Here is an 18756-nt window from a genome sequence, read left to right on the forward strand (position 1 = left end):
GATTATATAAAAACACCATGAAACAACTTCACAGGAATTCCATTCACATCTGCCTGAACTTTTAAAGTCACCTCAAATTTTATTCAATTGAGCTCAGATGGAGAAGCTTGCTCTGACTCTTGAAAGCTCCAGTGTCCGCTAAGCCCTGAAAAGGAAGGTAAAATTGATCATATTTAACAGTATGAAGCAGTGAGCAATATTCATCTCTGACCTAAAATGTGTGAATCCAAACTCATTAGGCTGTCTGTGACCTGGAACAATTCTGGCTTTTGGAATGCTGCAAACTGTGGGAGAAAAAAAGAAATTGCTTGCCTGCAGGCTAGTTATAGGTGTTAAAAACTATAGTTCTCGGGGGCTCAGCATGGTGCAGGTCCATCTGAAGACAGATGTAAACGTCACAGGTGTGTTATAAAACCTTCCTAACCTTCTCTTAGCTTGGCTGGTGTTAAAGGCTAGACTATCCATCCTATATTCTTAAAAATTATTTCCATAGCAGACAATAACACTGTAAGACAAAGGCAGTAAAGTATTTTTGTAACTGTTACTGAAACATCTATGGTTTGATGGCAGTGCTGGCATGGGGATCTAAAACAAAAACCTTGGTATTTTGTACTTAACATGACCTTATGTCTAGTCCTAATCTATTAGAAACTGAAATCTAGATGGTATAATATTTCAAAAAGCTCATTTGTGGAAACATAAACATACACTTTAATGTGTGGGTTGCACTGCACAGCCTAAATAGCATAACCAGTTTACTTGCAGAGTTGTATCAACCAACCATGACATTTTGGGGTTTGTGGGTGAAGGAAGGAAAGGTGATTTATATTTTGTATTTAGGAAATATCTTTGCCAGGTAAAGAAATATTTATAGCTGAGGCTCTCCACTGAAAATATCGTGTCATTAATCTTGGAAAGATACAGTCAGTGGAAGTGTGGTTTATTTCAGTAGCAGTAAAGGTAGTTCAACTGGATTCCAAGTCCCATATTATCAGTTTTGTGGACAAAACCAGACAGAAAGCCAATGCAGTTTATGAAACACCCTTGTGTAACATTGTGCAGTGCCTTTCAGCTAGATTTGCCACCATTTTCATGTGCAATGTATGCTTTAGATTTTGTAATGCCACAGTTTGTGAAACTTGTACACTGAAAAAATTAATGTTGCCTGTTATTAAAAAATAATATCAATTTCTGTTATCTGAGAGTCTAAGAGCTAGTGTTTAAAGAAATAAGTACAAGTTACCAACCTCTTAAATTGAAGACCATGAGTTTTGCACAATTGAAGAAACAGCAGCAGACCAGTCTCACCTCTTAAAATCTTCAACTGGTAGGTTATAATAAATAGTAAATACTGTGCTTCAGGACATTCTCAATCCACTTGTCCTTTTTTTGTCTCTCTTGTCTCACCTTAGCATCTTTGTGGTTATCTGTTTCTTTGTATAACAGAAAAGATATTGCAGATGTGCAGAGAACACTATCTTTTAATTCACAGCCTCAGAAATGGCATATCTTTGTCAGAGAGCTCAGGCAGTACAAATTTATCATCCTCTCTTTATTATCCAATTCACTAGTTTTGAAATCACTTTCAGTTATATGCTTTGATGTTAAAATATTCTGTTCATCTAGTAAAGCCAAGCTCTATCAGGATTTGCATGTCCCACTTAATTTGATCACACTCTGGTTTGGGGCATGTGTCTTATTTTGTCCTTTGAAATGTAAAGCTTTTCCTATTTTTGTGAAGTTTGCCAATAACTGCTCTATCAGCCCTCATTCAAGGGCTACTTCATGCTTTAGCATGAAAGTTTCACTGAAACGTTAGGCTTAAGATGACTGTTCAAAATAGCAAACTGTAGATCTGATTTACATTGCATGCATTTATAACATTTCTGGATTACCTGTGCATTGCATTTTGAGACGGAGCAGCAAATGAACCATCAGATTCATTTCTTATGTCCCAGTAAAACAGGTCTAAGAACATGCTGTAAATCTGGTGCACTTTTATTTGAGGGCCTAAATACAGATCAGACAATTCTATCAAATATCTACTTGCATTTCTCCTGAAGGAATTCTGCATTCCTTTTGAATTACAAGTAAAATGGACTGACTAAAATAGAAATGCTTGTCTTGCTGATGGTTTTGCGGTAGCTTTCCTTGAACTGTGCTACCGATTGCTGTATTCTGCTTTTATTTAGTTTCCGATCATTAAATTCTGACGATCTAAAATCAGTCATCTGTATGCTGCTACAAAGTCTATTTTAGGTGGCAGAAATTTTTTGATAATATTCGAAACAGACTTTTTTATCTAAAGCATTCTAAGATTAAAAAGCCAGGAAACGCAGCGTATGGGGAAATACAATGAGCCGTACAGAAACCCTTTTTGTTGCCCACTTTCACAGGTTCGATTCGTGAAGAACGTGACTTCCTGGAAGGAGATGAAGCCCGGATTTTACCACGGCCATGTGTCGTACCTGGACTTCGCCAAGTACGTTGCGTGCGGTGCCTGCGGAGCGCGGCCGGGCCGCGGCCGGGCTGCTGGCGCCCCCTAGCGCTCGGAGCCGCGGAGCTGCAGCTGGGTAAAACCGCGCTCCGCCTCCCACACGGCCCTTGGCCTTATCTCCGCCGATTTCTCTTGTTCTCGTGATGATAAAATGTAGCCGAGTCTCATTAAAAACAAAACAGCAACAACAACAGGTTTATATACTGGGATTAGTATTCCTTGTCTAAATTCCAAGCTCGTTTTGCTGAAAATCGTGGCTTTTCTCTGAAACAGTGGCAGTTCTGTTTTAGGATTGGCCTCCCGCCTGGGGAAGTTTAATATACCTGTTCTCAAAAATGCTTCACTTAAAGAGTAGCAACACCTGCCTCTTAAGTTATGTAATTCTTCTCTACCTTGGTATCCCTTTACACTTTATGGAAATATGAAAAGTTATATTATGAAGTGGTTTTCTGGTCTATAATAATTTGACTTGCTAGAAAAAGCACTGAAATAATTAATGTGGAGTTAAATGCTGCTACTTCTAAAATTAAATCAAATAAAATACCATAAAAATCCTTCCACTGACTTTAAAGGTTCAGGATCATATCTTTATTCCCACTTTCATATATTTCTTTTCTTGTCTTATTTTTGCTTCTGGATCTAAAGCTGTGATCCTCAGTAGCTCAGTCTTATGAAACCTCCCCTTGAACTGACAAGTCAGTTTTGCTTAAGATGCTTACTAGGCAGTGCTTTATCTTGCACTTGGAGCATGTAGAAAATTATTTAAAATTGAAAGTGGAATTTTCAGATCTCATTACATTTGACTGCACAAATGATAGTAACCACTACTTTTATCTCCTGCTGACGGTCACTCCTCAGTGTTTCTATGTTGCTGTGCATGAAAGTATTTATTTAAATTCTTTTTTATATGTAATATTTTCTTTTGTTTAGTCATTTTAATTGCTCATTTTGTCATGTACACTGATTTTTAATTTTAACTTTTTATTCCAAGGAATGAGATGGGGAAGTGAGACGTGTGCAGATTCCCAATACAGTACATTATCAGAAAATGCTAAAAATTACAGTAGTAGCTGAAAACTACCAGTGGCACCAAGTTTACAAAAAGTAACAGGCAAAAAAAGTTATTTACAAATCAGTCAATCAAATAAAATATATCAAAATTCATTAGTTTCCTTTCTGCCTTTTTAAAACTAAAATGCTTCAACATTAATAAACGCTTGGACTGAGTAACAGCTTTCTGGTGCAGCAAAGCTGAATGTTATTTTATACATTAGTTCATAAAGCTGAAAACATTTTTAGGTACTGGAACTCGGGAAACTAAAATATTTTACATCTAGAAAGCATCTAAGCAATTTCAGATTTCTTTCATCCGCATCTTCCCTCCGGGACTGTGTTATCCTTGTCTTTGTTGTTTGTTATCCTTTCACCTGAGTGATTTTTTTTTTCCCCACAACAGCTTGCTTTCTCATACTTTGGGTTTTCATTATTAAAATAATATCTTGAATACGCTGGTTGTGCTTGGCAAGGCCCACACCTTTAAGGCTGTGAGGTATGTTCTTGTAATGAACATTCTTGTAGTTAAGAAGTGTAAAATATTTCACAAGAGTCAATGCTTCCTTATTCATGGACATCAGGCTTAGGTCCACTGCCAAATATCAGAAGTACCTCTTAAAATATGCTGAAGATTAAAGTACTGGATTCCATCAATAACTCTCACTATTGAGGACTGGTTATTTTAATCCATCCATGCAGAAATTATGGTAATAAAAGTTTAACGTTTTCCCTTTTTCTTTTTGCCTTTTAAAATTTCTTATCCCCTCTTATTCTCTAATTTCTCTGGTAAATAGTTGGGAAAAAAAGTTCTTTGACAATGCAATTGCCAATTCATTACCATGATTAGTAAAGTTACAGTGATAACTTATGTTACTAGTAGGTTTATGTTACTGTAACTGAAACTAGTTCTGCAAGCTCCTGTGCAAATGCAGGTGATTGTACAATCCAGTACAAGCATTTCTAAGGGCTGGGACATCTTCATTTCGCCCACAGATTACATGCTGTTCACTGGCTGAGTGCTACTGTACGGAAATGGTTTGTCAGAGCTCCCTGAGCATTGGCAGGAGTCTGTGGCAGGGGACACGTGCGTGTCTCATGCACTTCAGTGGACCTTAAAGAGGGTGCAGTTCAAAGCCTGGACTGTGTCAGGATGGTTGCAGCACTCACACCCTCTAGTCTGCAGACTCTGGGAGGTCAGAGCTGGCATGCAGACAGATGTCAGCAATTCGGCCTTTGAGTGCTCCAGCCTGACTCATTGGTACTCGACTGGCAGCACTGGAGAATCAATTGCTCTTTCTGTAGCCTTTAACAATTTCTCTGTCTGTAGTGCTGGTTTTTGGCAAAAGCAATGCCTGTTAATTCTTCTTTTTTTCTAACTTCCTCCTTCCTGCTGCTTTTGCTACATTTCTGTTCTTCAGCTTTTCAACTTAACATTCCTCATATGCACTGTATCTGGTAGTAAAATTTACCCCTTTAAAAATCATGGTACTGCATCTTAAAACTATGGGTGCTCTGTTTTAGCCAAGCTAAGGAGGCATGAATGGCTCTCTTTTGATGCAGAACGCTTTTCCAGTTTGCACAGGAACAGAAGAGAACTTTTTTTCCAGCTTCTAGTTTTACTTCAGGGCACTTGACACACTTGCAATACCCATTGTGATATAAACTTTTTAGTATTTGGATACCATAATTACTTGCCACAGTATGTCTCAAATGGAAAAGAAAATGAAACTGAGAAATGTATTGTAAAAGCTGACTTAAACATAAATCACTGAAAGGTAGCATTTGCACAAAACAGTTTGGTGGTTTAAATTTTTCTCCTGTGTTGTATGAGCTTACCACCTCATTTCATCAGGCTTCTGTTTGTACTGGAGTACATCAAAATTTGCTTAGAGTAAATGTGTAAGGAAAAATTTAATATCTTTAGATAGAGAAGTTAATATGGTTACAGATGCTATCTTATATTTAATAAGCATAGCTGTATGCATTCAACCCGGGCAATGGATAGATTCTGAGCTCTGTCTTCCTGCTGTTAATGTCTCTGGCAACTGGAGACCTGCCAGGAAAACTACTCATAGCATTGCAAAGCCCAGTTCATAAGGGCAGGAACTCAATACCAAACTTCCTTATACTTATTATAAACATGTATGTGGCTGCTAAACTAGTAAAGGCATTTCTAGAGTCAAGATGGTTGTGTAAACATTTTTAGTATCTATTTGTGTGACAATATATTTGTTTTGTTTGTTTCTTTAATAATAAACCCTTAAAATCATAATCTTAACTTACTTTTACATCCATGTAAGGCACTGGATCCGAAGATGAAAAGAAATGATCATTAAGCTTCCTCTCAGTATCATGTATTCTGTGTATAGATTTCAGTTGTAGCAATAGACAGGCTTTTACATATTAGATGAGGAGCTTTGATTTGTCCTTTGAAAAATTATTTTTTCCACTTTTACTTTAGATTTGGTGTTAAGAAGAAACCAATTTACATAAATGTCATAAGAGATCCTATAGAACGCCTAGTTTCTTATTATTACTTTCTGCGCTTTGGAGATGATTACAGACCAGGGCTACGGAGGCGAAAACAGGGGGATAAAAAGGTAAAGTACACCAAATAATATATGCTGAACTTACTAAAATTCATGTGAAAACAATTTTAACAATGCCCTGATAGAAGCCAAATCGTTATCAGCCTTGGTGGTAATGGTGGCTTTGTAAGTTATATTCTCCATTTCCAGTCCGTACTGGAGCAGAATATGACATTAGTAGGTTCTTTGTACCCTTATAAATTCACTGTATATTGCAATTTGTTAAGAAATTAAATAAAATATTTTTAAAATTGTTGTTAGGTATCCAGAATTATAATGACCAAAGTAGGTTCGTCCTCCTGTGTATGAAGGCTACACTTCTTGTTGAAGCCTGAGACACATTTTTTCAGCAAAAGCTGTAGAACTGCTGATGCTTTGGCTTTGTTGTTTATTTTCATAAAATTAGCAACCCAATTAATTCTATCTTTTTTTAATGTAAACATTGCAAGGTCTTTTTTGAAAATGTAGAGTATGATACATACATTTCTGTACTTCCTCCTTGTGTCTTAGCTAGCTTTAGACAAGGTTAGCACATTCAAACATTGACTACTAATACAGTTTCAGGTTGGCAACACCATTCAGGCTCCATAATGGATTTGTTCCAGAAAGAATCTATACATCCACTGTCATGGTTTGCACTATGACATTTTTTGGGTGTGTTTGTTTTGATTTTTCTATTGGTAAGAAAAGTGGGGTTTTAATATATGTGTATGGTTTACAAAATTGTAGCTAGAACAGTATGGAATCCTATAAAATATAATAAATTTTTGTACTTTACAGAGCCACACACTTTATACAGTGTTGACAATTTAGTGTAGTGCTGTGTAGGTACCAAGAGACATTGCAAAAATAAGCAAAAGTCATGCTAAATACAGCTTAGTCTATAAACACCGTAACAACTAATAAACGTGAGTAATCATTCTGTGTGCTGCCCCCATCCAAATAGTGCTTTTTAAGTATTGGGAGCAAAGCATTCCTCTTTTCTTTCCAGTTGGGAACTAACTGCTCCTCTGTTATTTAGGGTTTAGCGCCATCTTCAGCTACTGCTTTTCAGTTTGTCCGGGTATCCTGCAGCACAGCAGCATAAGAAGAGGAAAGCTTCAAGAATAAATTGAAATTAAGCTTAAAATTGTCTTTATAGGACTGGATAAACATACGAACAGGTGTTGTGATATGATATCATAAAGGCATTTTTAAAAAGAGAGATAGGATCTCATCTTTTGTAGCCTGTCTTCCTCTTTCCTGCTGGAGATCAGTCACTTGGAAAGCTGAGCATGCTGCCAAGTCTGAGCTGTTCTAGGACATAAAACTTATTAAAAAGAGTGAAATTTAACAGTGTATATTTGAATTTTGAATTATAAGCCAAACAACCTGGTTAGGTAGTCACTGGGACACATGCCAAAAATCCTTGGTGTTGCTGCTTGGTAGACTGCACTGTAAGCTTTGATTTGTTAGGAAAAAGGTCAAATGCATTCCTGTTTATAATGCTTGCAATGTGTTGCATTATTAATTTTATGTTTTTCTATTGAAGATGCTTTTTACATTTTGTCACTATGATACCACTTTATTTAGGTCTGAGAGACTTATTTGTTGTTATACAGATTTAACATGTTCTGTAAGCATTTCAAGTTCATTTGAAGTGAAATTGGTTTACTATATGAAATTTCTGGCTTCATTTAAATCAGGTAGAACTATTTTTCCAGAGTGTCCCTGGGGAACTGTCCATGTGTAGATGATGCAAGTTTTGCATACATTAGTTATGAAATTCAGGAAGGTCAAAAATGGATTGAGGCAATTGCAGTGTCTTTATTCTAGTATGTGTTACAGTAGACTCATGAAAAGCTTTTCAAATGAAAAGTAGGGAAGGTCAGACACTACTGCTATTGCAAATCAATTGTTCGTTTATTAGTGGAAAGGAATCTCAACATACTTTATATTCTTGTCCCCTCCTAGTCCATACCACAGCATTTATATAGATGAATTTTTAACTAGGTTGTTTTCTGTATCCCTGTGCTTCCAGTCATTGATAGCTTGGCTCCAAATGCAGAGTCTGTAGCGGCAAGGGTTTCTTATAATAAAATCTCTGGATGGAGCAGCCAAGGTGGGTGCATAAGAGGAGGTGTGGAAGGAAGTCTGTCTTATTTCAGCTTACTTAGAAAATGGTTTGCTTCCTTTTGCTTATTACCTGTAAAACAACCTGCAGGTATAAGCAAAGAAATCTTTCTTTGCACAGATGCCAATTCATTTTTAGTATAAACATTCATCATTTAGGAGATGCATTTAACAATAGATCAGTGCAGAATTTCCCTAGAGAACTATGCAGGGAAAGCATACCAAAGTCTTGTTTTCCTACTTAAGCTGAATTTTTATCTACTATGTGTGACATTTACAAGCTATTCTAAACTCAGAGTTTAGTGAGAACCAAGGCATCACAGTTTACTCCCTGCTTTGGCATAGTATCAATAGTTTTTTCAGATTATCTCATAAACTTCACCTCAAAATAGAAGCAAATTATGTTGTCCCTGTTCTTAACTCCAAATAATTACACAAATGTGTTTTTACATAGCTGCTTTGAACAGAAACTTGCAATTATACTGAAGAAGCAGTCTAAAAAGTTGTCTGTGTGATCTATTATTTTTTTTTAATATATCCTAGATACAGACCATGTATCTTGATTAGAAATATCATAAATACTTCCTTCATGGTGACACAGTAAAGCATTTACAAATTTCTTCCAGTGCTAATGGAGTTCCTATTGTAACTGTGTAACTGCAGTTGAAAGTGTTACTACAACTGTGTGTCCACATAGAGAGCAATATTGTATGGAATATTCTGTTATGCCATGAACAACTTCTTTTCTGTTCTTCTGATTGCCAAAACAAAATTAGCCTCTGAAATGGCAGTTATTTGTCATAATTAAAACATAATAGAACCTTGTTTAATCTAAAACACAAAATGCCCAATGTTCTGTTTTTTAAAGATCCAGCTGTTGCAGGATCACATGATTCCTGATGGCATTTGATGCTGTATCTTTAGTGACTTCTTTTATAGGGGAAACAATTATACCAACACTTATTGACTATTTTTGCTAGTGTTGACAAATAGTCTTTGCTAGAGTTATATCAAAGGTAAATTGATGTATCAGTTAAGATCAATTGTTCATTAGTTGTAACCGTGAAAGACTGTCCAAATACTATTCAGTTGAGACAACAGATCATACAAATAACACTGTGAAAGCAAGGCTTGAAATTTCTTTTTTCCTGGAACATCATCTATGTGTTTTTCTGTCCCCACTACATTTTCAACTAACCAGTTTGAGATGTTTGATTCATGTATGAGATTTTAAAGCTCAGCTCAGTTTTGTCTTTGTTCCAGACCTTTGATGAATGTGTGGCAGCTGGAGGTTCCGACTGTGCTCCAGAGAAACTTTGGCTTCAAATTCCATTCTTCTGTGGCCACAGCTCAGAATGCTGGTAGGGAGAGAAATGTGGCTTGTTTGTCAAGTACATCAGTACTGAAATCTAAACTGTAACAAATTTCAATATGTAGTCCAGTTGATAAAAGTGTGAGGGACTGGGCACAGTGAAGCAGTGTATACTTGAGTAATGTGTTTTCTGTTGAAGATGGATTTACTGAAACAGTTTTGCAGTTCTTTAAACTAGCAGTAGGTTACAATACTGTATCAGCAGTGCTATGAGGGAAAACATATGTTTTCAATTTTAAAAATCATTTTTGCAGATTTAGAGTCTTGACATTTTTCTCTTATGTCAGGCTGCAGTATCCTTTTGGAAGGAAGATATTTTAGTTCAAAATCCTAAAGTTCCTGGGGAATACACAGTAATTGAGATCAGGACAAATTTATCTTTTTAAACATTCACCAGATATCCAGTAGTCAGTGCTACTTAGTGGAAACTGAAACAAAAGCAAATAGTGTCCATCTGTCAATGGAACATTTTGTAATATTGGCAAAGATTTTAAAAAACTCTTTAGCAAGAAAATAAAAAAAATATTATTTGAAAGATTCCGAGTGATATCAAGGACAATTGTTTATCAAAGGTATTGTTCATTCAAACACAAGCGAAGTAAATAGCTACTTGGGAGCTCCTCTTTCAGTGCCTGTTGTTCAGACCTGTCTACTCACTGGCCATGTGGAGAAGCAGAGAAAGAAAGAAGTGCAAAAGGGAAGATGTGTTCTTGCCAGATTTCTGGTATCTAATGTGAAAGTGGAGACAGAGTATTAATATTGAGACAATGTAAATCCTTGAAAAATTGCCTGAAGAGAGGCATTAGGTGTATATACATGCACCTCGGGTGTTTTTGTTGAGACTCTTTTATAGGTAGAGGAGTCACATTTTTAGGTAAGAACACAGATGAGAGAAACTGGAAAGGGAAATGAAGTTAGGAATTGTTATAACTTGGAATAAGTGTTGCCTTTCCTATACAAATGTCCTGTTGTGAAGTAGTCTCCATCAAGGGACTAAGGATTGTTGGCTGACATCAGAACTTGCTATGATTGTTCTCTGTCATTTCAGGAATGTGGGAAGCAGATGGGCTTTGGAACAAGCCAAATACAATCTGATTAATGAATACTTCCTAGTGGGAGTTACTGAAGAGCTTGAAGACTTTATCATGTTACTGGAGGCAGCTTTGCCCCGGTTCTTCAGGGGTGCCACAGAACTGTACCGGACAGGTATTTAAAGAGTTGATTTCCATGGGTTTTTCATCCACTTACTGCTTTTTTTAGTGTGAATTCTTTGGATCTAGATGAATAGTTTTGAGTCTCTGTCAGGTTTGTCTCTCAGCTGGATGATGCTCCTATAGAAGAAACAAACTCCTTTTTGAAGATTCTCAGTTCCTTCTTTTCCTTCTTTTCCTTTTCCTTGTTTTCCTTCTCTCTCTCTCTTTCTTTCTCTGTTTTGGGGATGGTGCTAGTTCAAGTATCCTTCTGTCTTACACAAATTGTAATTATTTAAGGCTGAGGTAAATGCAGGTGTGTAGATATGCTGCAATGTAACATTGTGATGTGTTTGTAATAGAATATTTTTTTTAAGGTTTTGCAGTGGCTTCAGTTTTATAAAGTGGCTGATGTGGCAGATTTCCATTTCCTCAGAAGCCCTGCTGGATTTAACTGTGCTCAATGCAGCCTGGTTGGCTGAGCAATAAAGCCTGAGGGATGCAGAGACACAAGTAGATGTTTATCTTCCTGGGCTCCTAACTACGACAAGTAGCTCAGTTTCTAGGAGCTGGCCATGCAATTTATGATGAAGAAAAGATCTATCTTAGCAGGGCTTCTATCTGCAAATGGAGGAGAAAAGGATCTGATGTACAGAGCCTAGATATGTAGTATTAACAAGTTAATTACAAAGCAACAGCACTCCATGGGGAAAATCTGGTCATCATTTTGGTCATCTTTGTCTCAGAAACTCTGTGCAATGGGGATATGGCTTATGTATCATTTATGATAAGACTGTGGTGTCCTATTTAGATGGGAGAATAATGGTTTAAATGCTATTAGTAGAGATTATATTTTCATTAGAAATAGACAATTGAAATCACATGAAAACAAGATTTTTTTTCCTCTTCTATGGAGAGCTACAGAGAGCTACACCAGAACGGGGGGGATTTGGTAGTCTGAACTGAACATAACCTTCCCTTGAGGTATTTAAAGATGTGTAGAAGTGGTGGAGGTATTTAAAAGATATGTAGGTGTGATACTTGGGGGACATGGCTGACTGGGACTTAGGACTTGGAGTGGTTGGACTCGACGGACTTGAATGTCTTTTCCAACCTAAATGTTTCTATGATTCTATAAAAGAAGTCTCTCCTGCAGTTTCTAAAATTCTTAACATTTGATACCAGATTAACATGTAAATAATACATTTTGAAAAACCAGTTTTGCTCCAGGTAGATTACATGGAGTTATCTTATTCCTTAAATGAATGTTCATTCCCTGGGTTTATTAGAGCAAACAGGAAGAATTGAAAAAATGAATGCAAAATTCATAAACATTTAAAGAGAGAGGCTGCAGTTTTCCAGCTCTCCATGTTGTGTTAATAAATTTTGGATTAAAGCCTGCTCCTTCTAATGCAGTTTTTCAACACACTGAGTATAAAAACTGTGTAAATAACAAAGGACTGTAAACGTTTTTTGAACACATGAACTTGAAAGTGAAGTTATTGCTTTCATTTTGCATTTAGGAAAGAAGTCGCATCTTAGGAAAACAACTGAGAAAAAACTTCCCACAAAAGAAACTATTGCCAAGCTACAGCAGTCTGAAATCTGGAAAATGGAGAACGAGTTCTATGAATTTGCACTGGAGCAATTTCAGTTTGTCAGAGCACATGCAGTTCGGGAAAAAGATGGAGAATTGTATATTCTGGCTCAAAACTTTTTCTATGAAAAGATTTACCCTAAATCAAACTAAGAATGCTATACTGTTAGATTTATGGACCTAAATCTTTGATCACATCATCATCTTAGTCCTCAGCCATGGAAACTAGATTGCTTGTAGATCTCCAAGACATTTCTTTATACGAGAAAAGTGGGTTGTGGATCACCTCCAGGGCTTTGGATGTAGCTGTGTTGGTAATCCAGGTGCAAAGGCTTAATTTCTTTTATCAAATAAATACTTTCAGTGGGAGTCAATATCCTTAACCTGAAGAAACCTACATAATTCGGAGCAATTAATACACGGCAGTTCTATTTGAAAATATAAAGAATCAAAAAACCACTTCTGTTGATGCTCTTTTTAATTTTCAGAGCAATTTATTTTCATCTATACTTCTGTGAAGAGGAAATCATTTTCCCCAGCTTTCAACATGGAAATTTTGGTTGTATACAGTATGAGTAGTCCTAATAACTGGTTGACTTCTGTGCTTTGTTTTTGTGAATCATGTCACATGATATTAATTGGGATGGTTAATCATGTTCTGCTGAGAAATGCTGCTGCTGCTGGAATTGCCCATATTTATATATGTGGTTTTATTAAAAAATTAAAACTACTCATTAGTGTTAAAATGTCATTTTCACATTAATATTGTAAAAAGTTAAAGAATCAGAGCAGTGGGGTTTTTATTTTTGTTTTTTTTTTTAATCACCACCACTAACTGAGGTTGGGAAAACTACAAAGAAATTTGGTATTGTCTGCAGTTCTAGTTGATCCTTACACAGTGGTATAAAAATTGTAAATTCAGTAAGTTTCTCCATGGATTCTTTGTAATAATTGTAAACTGAGATATTGGTGAATCCATATTATGACTCTATTAGTGAGCTGTGGTATGGCTAGGGTTTTCCTACTACTTCAATACTTTTATCTGTAGAATATTTTTACTGAGGTGCTTTATAATGTGTTTTAAAGCATTGCATTTACAAAAGGAGTAAAATGCTGTAAATACTGCTTATTTTATGTATTTGGACCAAAAGGTTTAAAGTAACTAGTTTAAAGTGGGGTTTTTTGCACCGATTCTGTTACGTGTGAAGTGAAAAACATCACATCTACTTCCTGGTTGAGTTAACTGTTGGACATTGCTGAAATGCACTTCAGTGACCTCTCTGACTTCAATACCAGAATGTTTTCTGTTTTACAGAAATGTAGTCTTCATCCTTTTATTAGGGTAAGAGAACAAGAACAATGTCATGTGCAGTCTGGTTGGGACAGATGCAGTGAACTTGATTGACATAATTGTACTTCTATAACTGCCTTACGTGACTGTTGTAAATTTGTGAGTTGCCATTATTAACAATGTGAAACACCTGGCAGATGAAGTAAATTGAAATTTGAGAACAGATGTTTGGGGCCACTGCATTATAGCAAATGGCCGTGGAGCACTGCATGAATTTTTCCTATTGAATTTTCTTAAAGATACGAGTATTTTACACAGCTTCCACCTGCCTTTTCTTAAAAGTGCTTTTCACAGGATTTGATTGGGAAGACACTGAGGAGACAAAGAAAGGAGTGCTGGGAAGGTTTAAATTCCTACAGTATGATGCTGAAGGTTTAGTTTAAAATTACTGAGTGGAGTTTCTTTAACCAGCTTGTTCTTGTAATGAAAACAAAGGAAATGGAAAATAGTCTGTGAACTGGCAGTCTGCAGCCAAAAGCAGCAGCCCAATTACAGAAAGGATAACGAGAGACTATCAAGCACATCTTGCAGTTTCTTTGTTTTCTTGTATTTTTCCCTTCTGATTTTAAAAATAGATCTCTCTTTGTTCTTCCCAAATAATCAGGGAAGTTCCTTCTCATAAGTTACCGTTTATATAGTACGAACCATGCATAAGACTTCCTGTTCTAGTTCTTGTCTGTTGACATCAATAATAATGCCAACATGTTTGGAAATAGGATGTGTTAGGTCACACATGAAGACATGCTTCCTAGCTAATGAAAGGAACTGAGGAGTTATACACAAAAAGTGGTTAATGGAATCTAACAGTTTTCATTGAAAAGCAGTCACCCTTTTTTTTTTTTTTTTTTTTTTTTTTTTTTAAAGTAAAATAAATATTTATAATCCCAGGAAAGATTTCTGCTCAGTGATAGTTCTATCTTAGATTTTTTTACTACGTTGTTCTCCTGCAGAGGGAAGATTAGTTTACCTTCTTCAATCTCCTTCGGAATTTTCAGCAGAGCACGTCTAAGAGAGTTGAAGAGCTTGCTAAATGAAAATGCAAAATATTCATCTAAGTAATGAAATAGGTATGTAGACAAGTGCTTCTCTATTGACAAGAAAACAATAGGCAAAACTTCTACTGATTCAGTAGGGTCTGCAGAAACTTCTATTCTGTAAGCAGTTTTGAAAGTTATGTTTATTTTTTTTCCTTCTAGGATTTAGAATTTTTTAATTATATGTCTCCTATAACAAAACCAACAGAACAAAGCATTTTTTTTTTTTTTTTACTTTTAAAAGAGCAATATATTTTTCATAGTTCGTGTAAGGTGACACATTTTATTTAATCCGATATCACTTCCTGTTCTTTTCTGTGAACTGTCAAGGTTGAGACAAACAAGAATTTTAGGAATATTTTTTAGAAATGCTAGCAACAATTGGAGCAGTACTCAGAAAATGTGATCATCTGTAGAACACTGAAGGAACCAAGACTGTCTACTTTTATATCTAGTGTAACCATTAAAGACAACTGTGAACTTAGAATAATTTGAATTTAGAACTATCAACTTGGATTTCCTAAAAGACAGTTTAGGAAAGGAGGTTTACAGATTTTTAATAATCTGTTCTATTCGTCTTCTGTTTGGAAACTGAAACAATCCAAGTTGTTGCCATTAAAAATAGTTTGCGGTATATAAATATGATTTATCTCATGTATTTTCCCTCAATGACTCAGAGAGGAAAGCAGCAATGTGTGAATTTTTGTTTTTGCAGGTTGTATGATCAGTAAACTACTATACAGCCTCCTGAACACAGACCTTATAACTGAAGTCACTGTACACTCTGTAGAGAGGAATGAGATTGGCTTTTTGCAGGGCTAAGTTCATTTGAAAGGTGCTGAAATGCTCATATATCTACATATAACTGAGAGTAGATTTTGTTACACTGCTCTGTACTTTCTGTACAGAAGTACTGCCCAGATTTTGTGCAGAACTCTAGCCCTGTTGAAGCTCTTGATGTCAGCACGAGGCATGAGGTCCTGCTGTGCTGGTGACACAACAGCACCCACGACATGCCTGGGGCACTTGTGGTACTCTGGGCAGTGCTGGTGGGAAGCAACAATGGTTTTAGCTCCTTCCCTTAATAATTCTGCAGCCATACAACAAGAATTTCACTTTTACTTCATTAGTGCATCTATAAGCAGACCCAAGGCTAGGGTGCAGAATGTCCTCTGTGCACGTTCCTGCTTATTCTGGGTGGATTTTCTAGCAGTCTCTCTTTTATTGGTACATTGATCATGGCTTCATTTTCAAACACACATTATAATTTATAGTTACACAACGTAGGAGATGGAGAACCAGCCCTTCCTGGTCATTTGAAATGCCTTTTTTTGGAATTTAGTTTTTCTGAAGATACCTAGCTATTTTTACATTACAGGAATAAACTTTTGCTTATTGATGATCTGAGAGTAATTCTATCTTATATTGGGAAAAATTCAGTTATTTTCTTTTACACATCTGTTAAAATTTTCCATTAAGCTTACCTGGCGTTGCTAAAGGTATATGTGATAAAAAGGGGTGTGGCTGTTACTGTCTGAACTGTGGTGCTTAAGCAGTGAATGGAAAAGCCTGATTTAAATGCACTGCCAATCTAGCTCTTCAAAATTAGAGCATATTTTATGACTACTAGAGATTAAACATAAAGTTTAAGGCTGCTTAGTTGGATGGATGCTTCCTTTACTGTAAGCCTATGCAACTGTGTAACCTTTGCAGCAGTATTTATAGAAAGAGCCTCTCTTCCTGAGACTTTTCTGGAGCGTAATTATAAATGTTTGTACACTTGTACTGTCTGATACTTACATCAGCAGCTTTCCATAGCTTCTGCAAGAGACAGGTTTGTGAGCATTTCTAAAGCAGTTACTGAATGTAATTTGGAAAAACATGGATTGTGCTTCATGTTCTTTTTCTTTTTAAACACACACAGCTAAATAGTGCCTTTTTTCCCCCACAATCCATGTTGAAGATACTTGCTCCCACTCACCCTCTGCAAATTGATTCATTTGTGCAATACTATTCCAACTTGAAACAATTTTGTAACGGCTGTTTGAGAAATTATCTCCATTTTTCCTCACTGTGCTGCCAGCTTTCTGTTGTTTAAGTGTTTCAGTTGATTACCTAATGCAAATGCTACAAAATAAAACACCCATTGGGAAGGGGAAAGAAAAGAAGTCCGGTGTCCTGTCTTAATATTTGCATGTCACATTCACATAGAATGCTTTTTTTTCTGGAGCATGTTGTTATACAGTATTGTGAACTTAGTTGGCAGCTGTTGTGATTTTGGAGGGGAGAGACAAGCTGGAGTGTAGCTCATCTGTAATAATTTCATACAGCTATAACGAAATATATTTAGAGGCCCTTAAAACTTGCGTGGGCTTTGTGACCAGATATAAGTTTGCAGGGAGTATACATTGGACTGAAGGTGTCAATGAAAAGTTCTTAATATTAAAGCCAAGATTTGTAAGAACAGAAAACAGGCATTAAAACAGTGGATTGATACCTTTGTGCTTCCCTGTCTCAGGAAACAAATGACCAACCAATTGCTGTGGTATGGGAACACCCTCAGTAACTGCACTGCTGAGAGTGGTGTAAGAACTTGAGTGGACTAGAAATGTCATTTGCATTTTTTAGCAAGGACTTAGAACAAGAAAATACAGTGAGCATGGGTATGCTGCTGTTCAGGATTTCTGTGGCATACTATAACCACTGCCCTATAAACATCCCTGACTGTGTGTGCTAGGGAGCTGACATCATCTGTTATCAGCCTTGACGATTAAGAACCATCATGCAATTACTTAGCAACTTCTACTTGGGGATTTTAATGGCTTTTAAAACCCCCTTTTGTTGAAAATAGACTTTTCCTTGCTCCTGGGAATGGAAGTGATAGATGTAATTGTGCACAGGAAACAAAGTCTCTCTGCTTTTATCAGCTGGGGGAAGTGGAGGAAAAAAATGCCTATACAGAAGGCTTCCTAAGGTCGCTATACCTGTCTCTGAAATGATGTAGAAATAGAATGACAGCCAAAAAAAGTTGCAATACAACAAAAAGCTTTATTTAAAATGACAGTAGCTCCTCCTCTGAAAGACAGAATGTTTAGTGTATGTGGTAGGTATTGGTTGAACCATTTTTTAACTGATGCTGCCATTTGCCCATGTAATTAATCTCAGCAGTTGGAATTCATGAGAGGAGAGCAAGAGAAGGGAAAGGTGGTTTTTGTTCTAACCTTTTTTTTTTCTGATCCTGTATTTTCATTTTATTTATTGTTTGCACCTTGCAATTGATTTCAGTATAATTTCCTTACTTTTTAATAAAATAAAAGAAGTTGCTAGTGAATGTCAAAGCAATACCCAGATGTTTTCTTCAAGCACAAGTCCCCTGCTATGACCTCCCCCAGCTTCATTACCACATAACGCAGATGTGGTAACTTTCAATAAGAGCTAATTTAAAGGACTAATAATACTCTTTATTAAAAAAAACCTCTACAAAGAACACCTGTGGCCTAAAAATGAAGGCTTTGAGACCTTTCACCTTGTCATAATAACCAACTGCATCCTCATAAAAATGGAAAATATTGTGATAAACATTCTCTGCCCATTTTCTGCACACTTACAAGGCTGATCCTGAATCCATTCTCACATTTGCTACACACAGACATTAAACCTTTGTAATAAATACGACTGTCAAAATAATTGCACAGAGAATAATCTTCCTATTGAAAAGAAAATAAAATCTGGGAACAAAATAGGTTAAAATGGTGATTCATGGGAATTTTGGTTACAGTTCAAGTATACAGGTATTGCATTCCTCTGGTGTTTTAAGAAATTATTCACTACTATGCTGTATACATGCATGTGTTATTTCAAACAGTTTCAGTATTAATAATGAAAAACCCTCTTCTGTTTTGAAAGAGAAACATACCTAATTTGCTATGATAATTTGAATGCTCTAACTCTACCAGGACTCT

The 18756-nt window shown here is 36.3% G+C and overlaps 1 protein-coding gene across 2 annotated transcripts in view; it reads left to right on the forward strand.

The window, feature by feature from the left end:
• HS2ST1 (heparan sulfate 2-O-sulfotransferase 1) overlaps nucleotides 1-16962 on the forward strand; it is a 79541-nt gene extending 62579 nt beyond the window's left edge. Inside the window, exons 3-8 of one of the 2 annotated variants that reach the window (XR_005702208.2) lie at nucleotides 2397-2482; nucleotides 6012-6150; nucleotides 9514-9611; nucleotides 10671-10828; nucleotides 12336-14827; nucleotides 15510-16962. Coding sequence is in view for 1 of the 2 variants with exons in the window: in XM_040073234.2 (XP_039929168.1) it covers nucleotides 2397-2482; nucleotides 6012-6150; nucleotides 9514-9611; nucleotides 10671-10828; nucleotides 12336-12562 (708 nt within the window). In the remaining variant the exon portion in view is untranslated. Of the gene's footprint in view, nucleotides 1-2396; nucleotides 2483-6011; nucleotides 6151-9513; nucleotides 9612-10670; nucleotides 10829-12335 lie in introns of both variants that reach the window. The other variant, XM_040073234.2, reaches the window with a different exon arrangement.
• The last annotated feature ends 1794 nt before the right edge of the window (nucleotides 16963-18756 follow it).

This window comes from Hirundo rustica, chromosome 9 (assembly GCF_015227805.2).
Source record: "Hirundo rustica isolate bHirRus1 chromosome 9, bHirRus1.pri.v3, whole genome shotgun sequence".
Classification (NCBI taxonomy): Eukaryota; Metazoa; Chordata; class Aves; order Passeriformes; family Hirundinidae; genus Hirundo; species Hirundo rustica.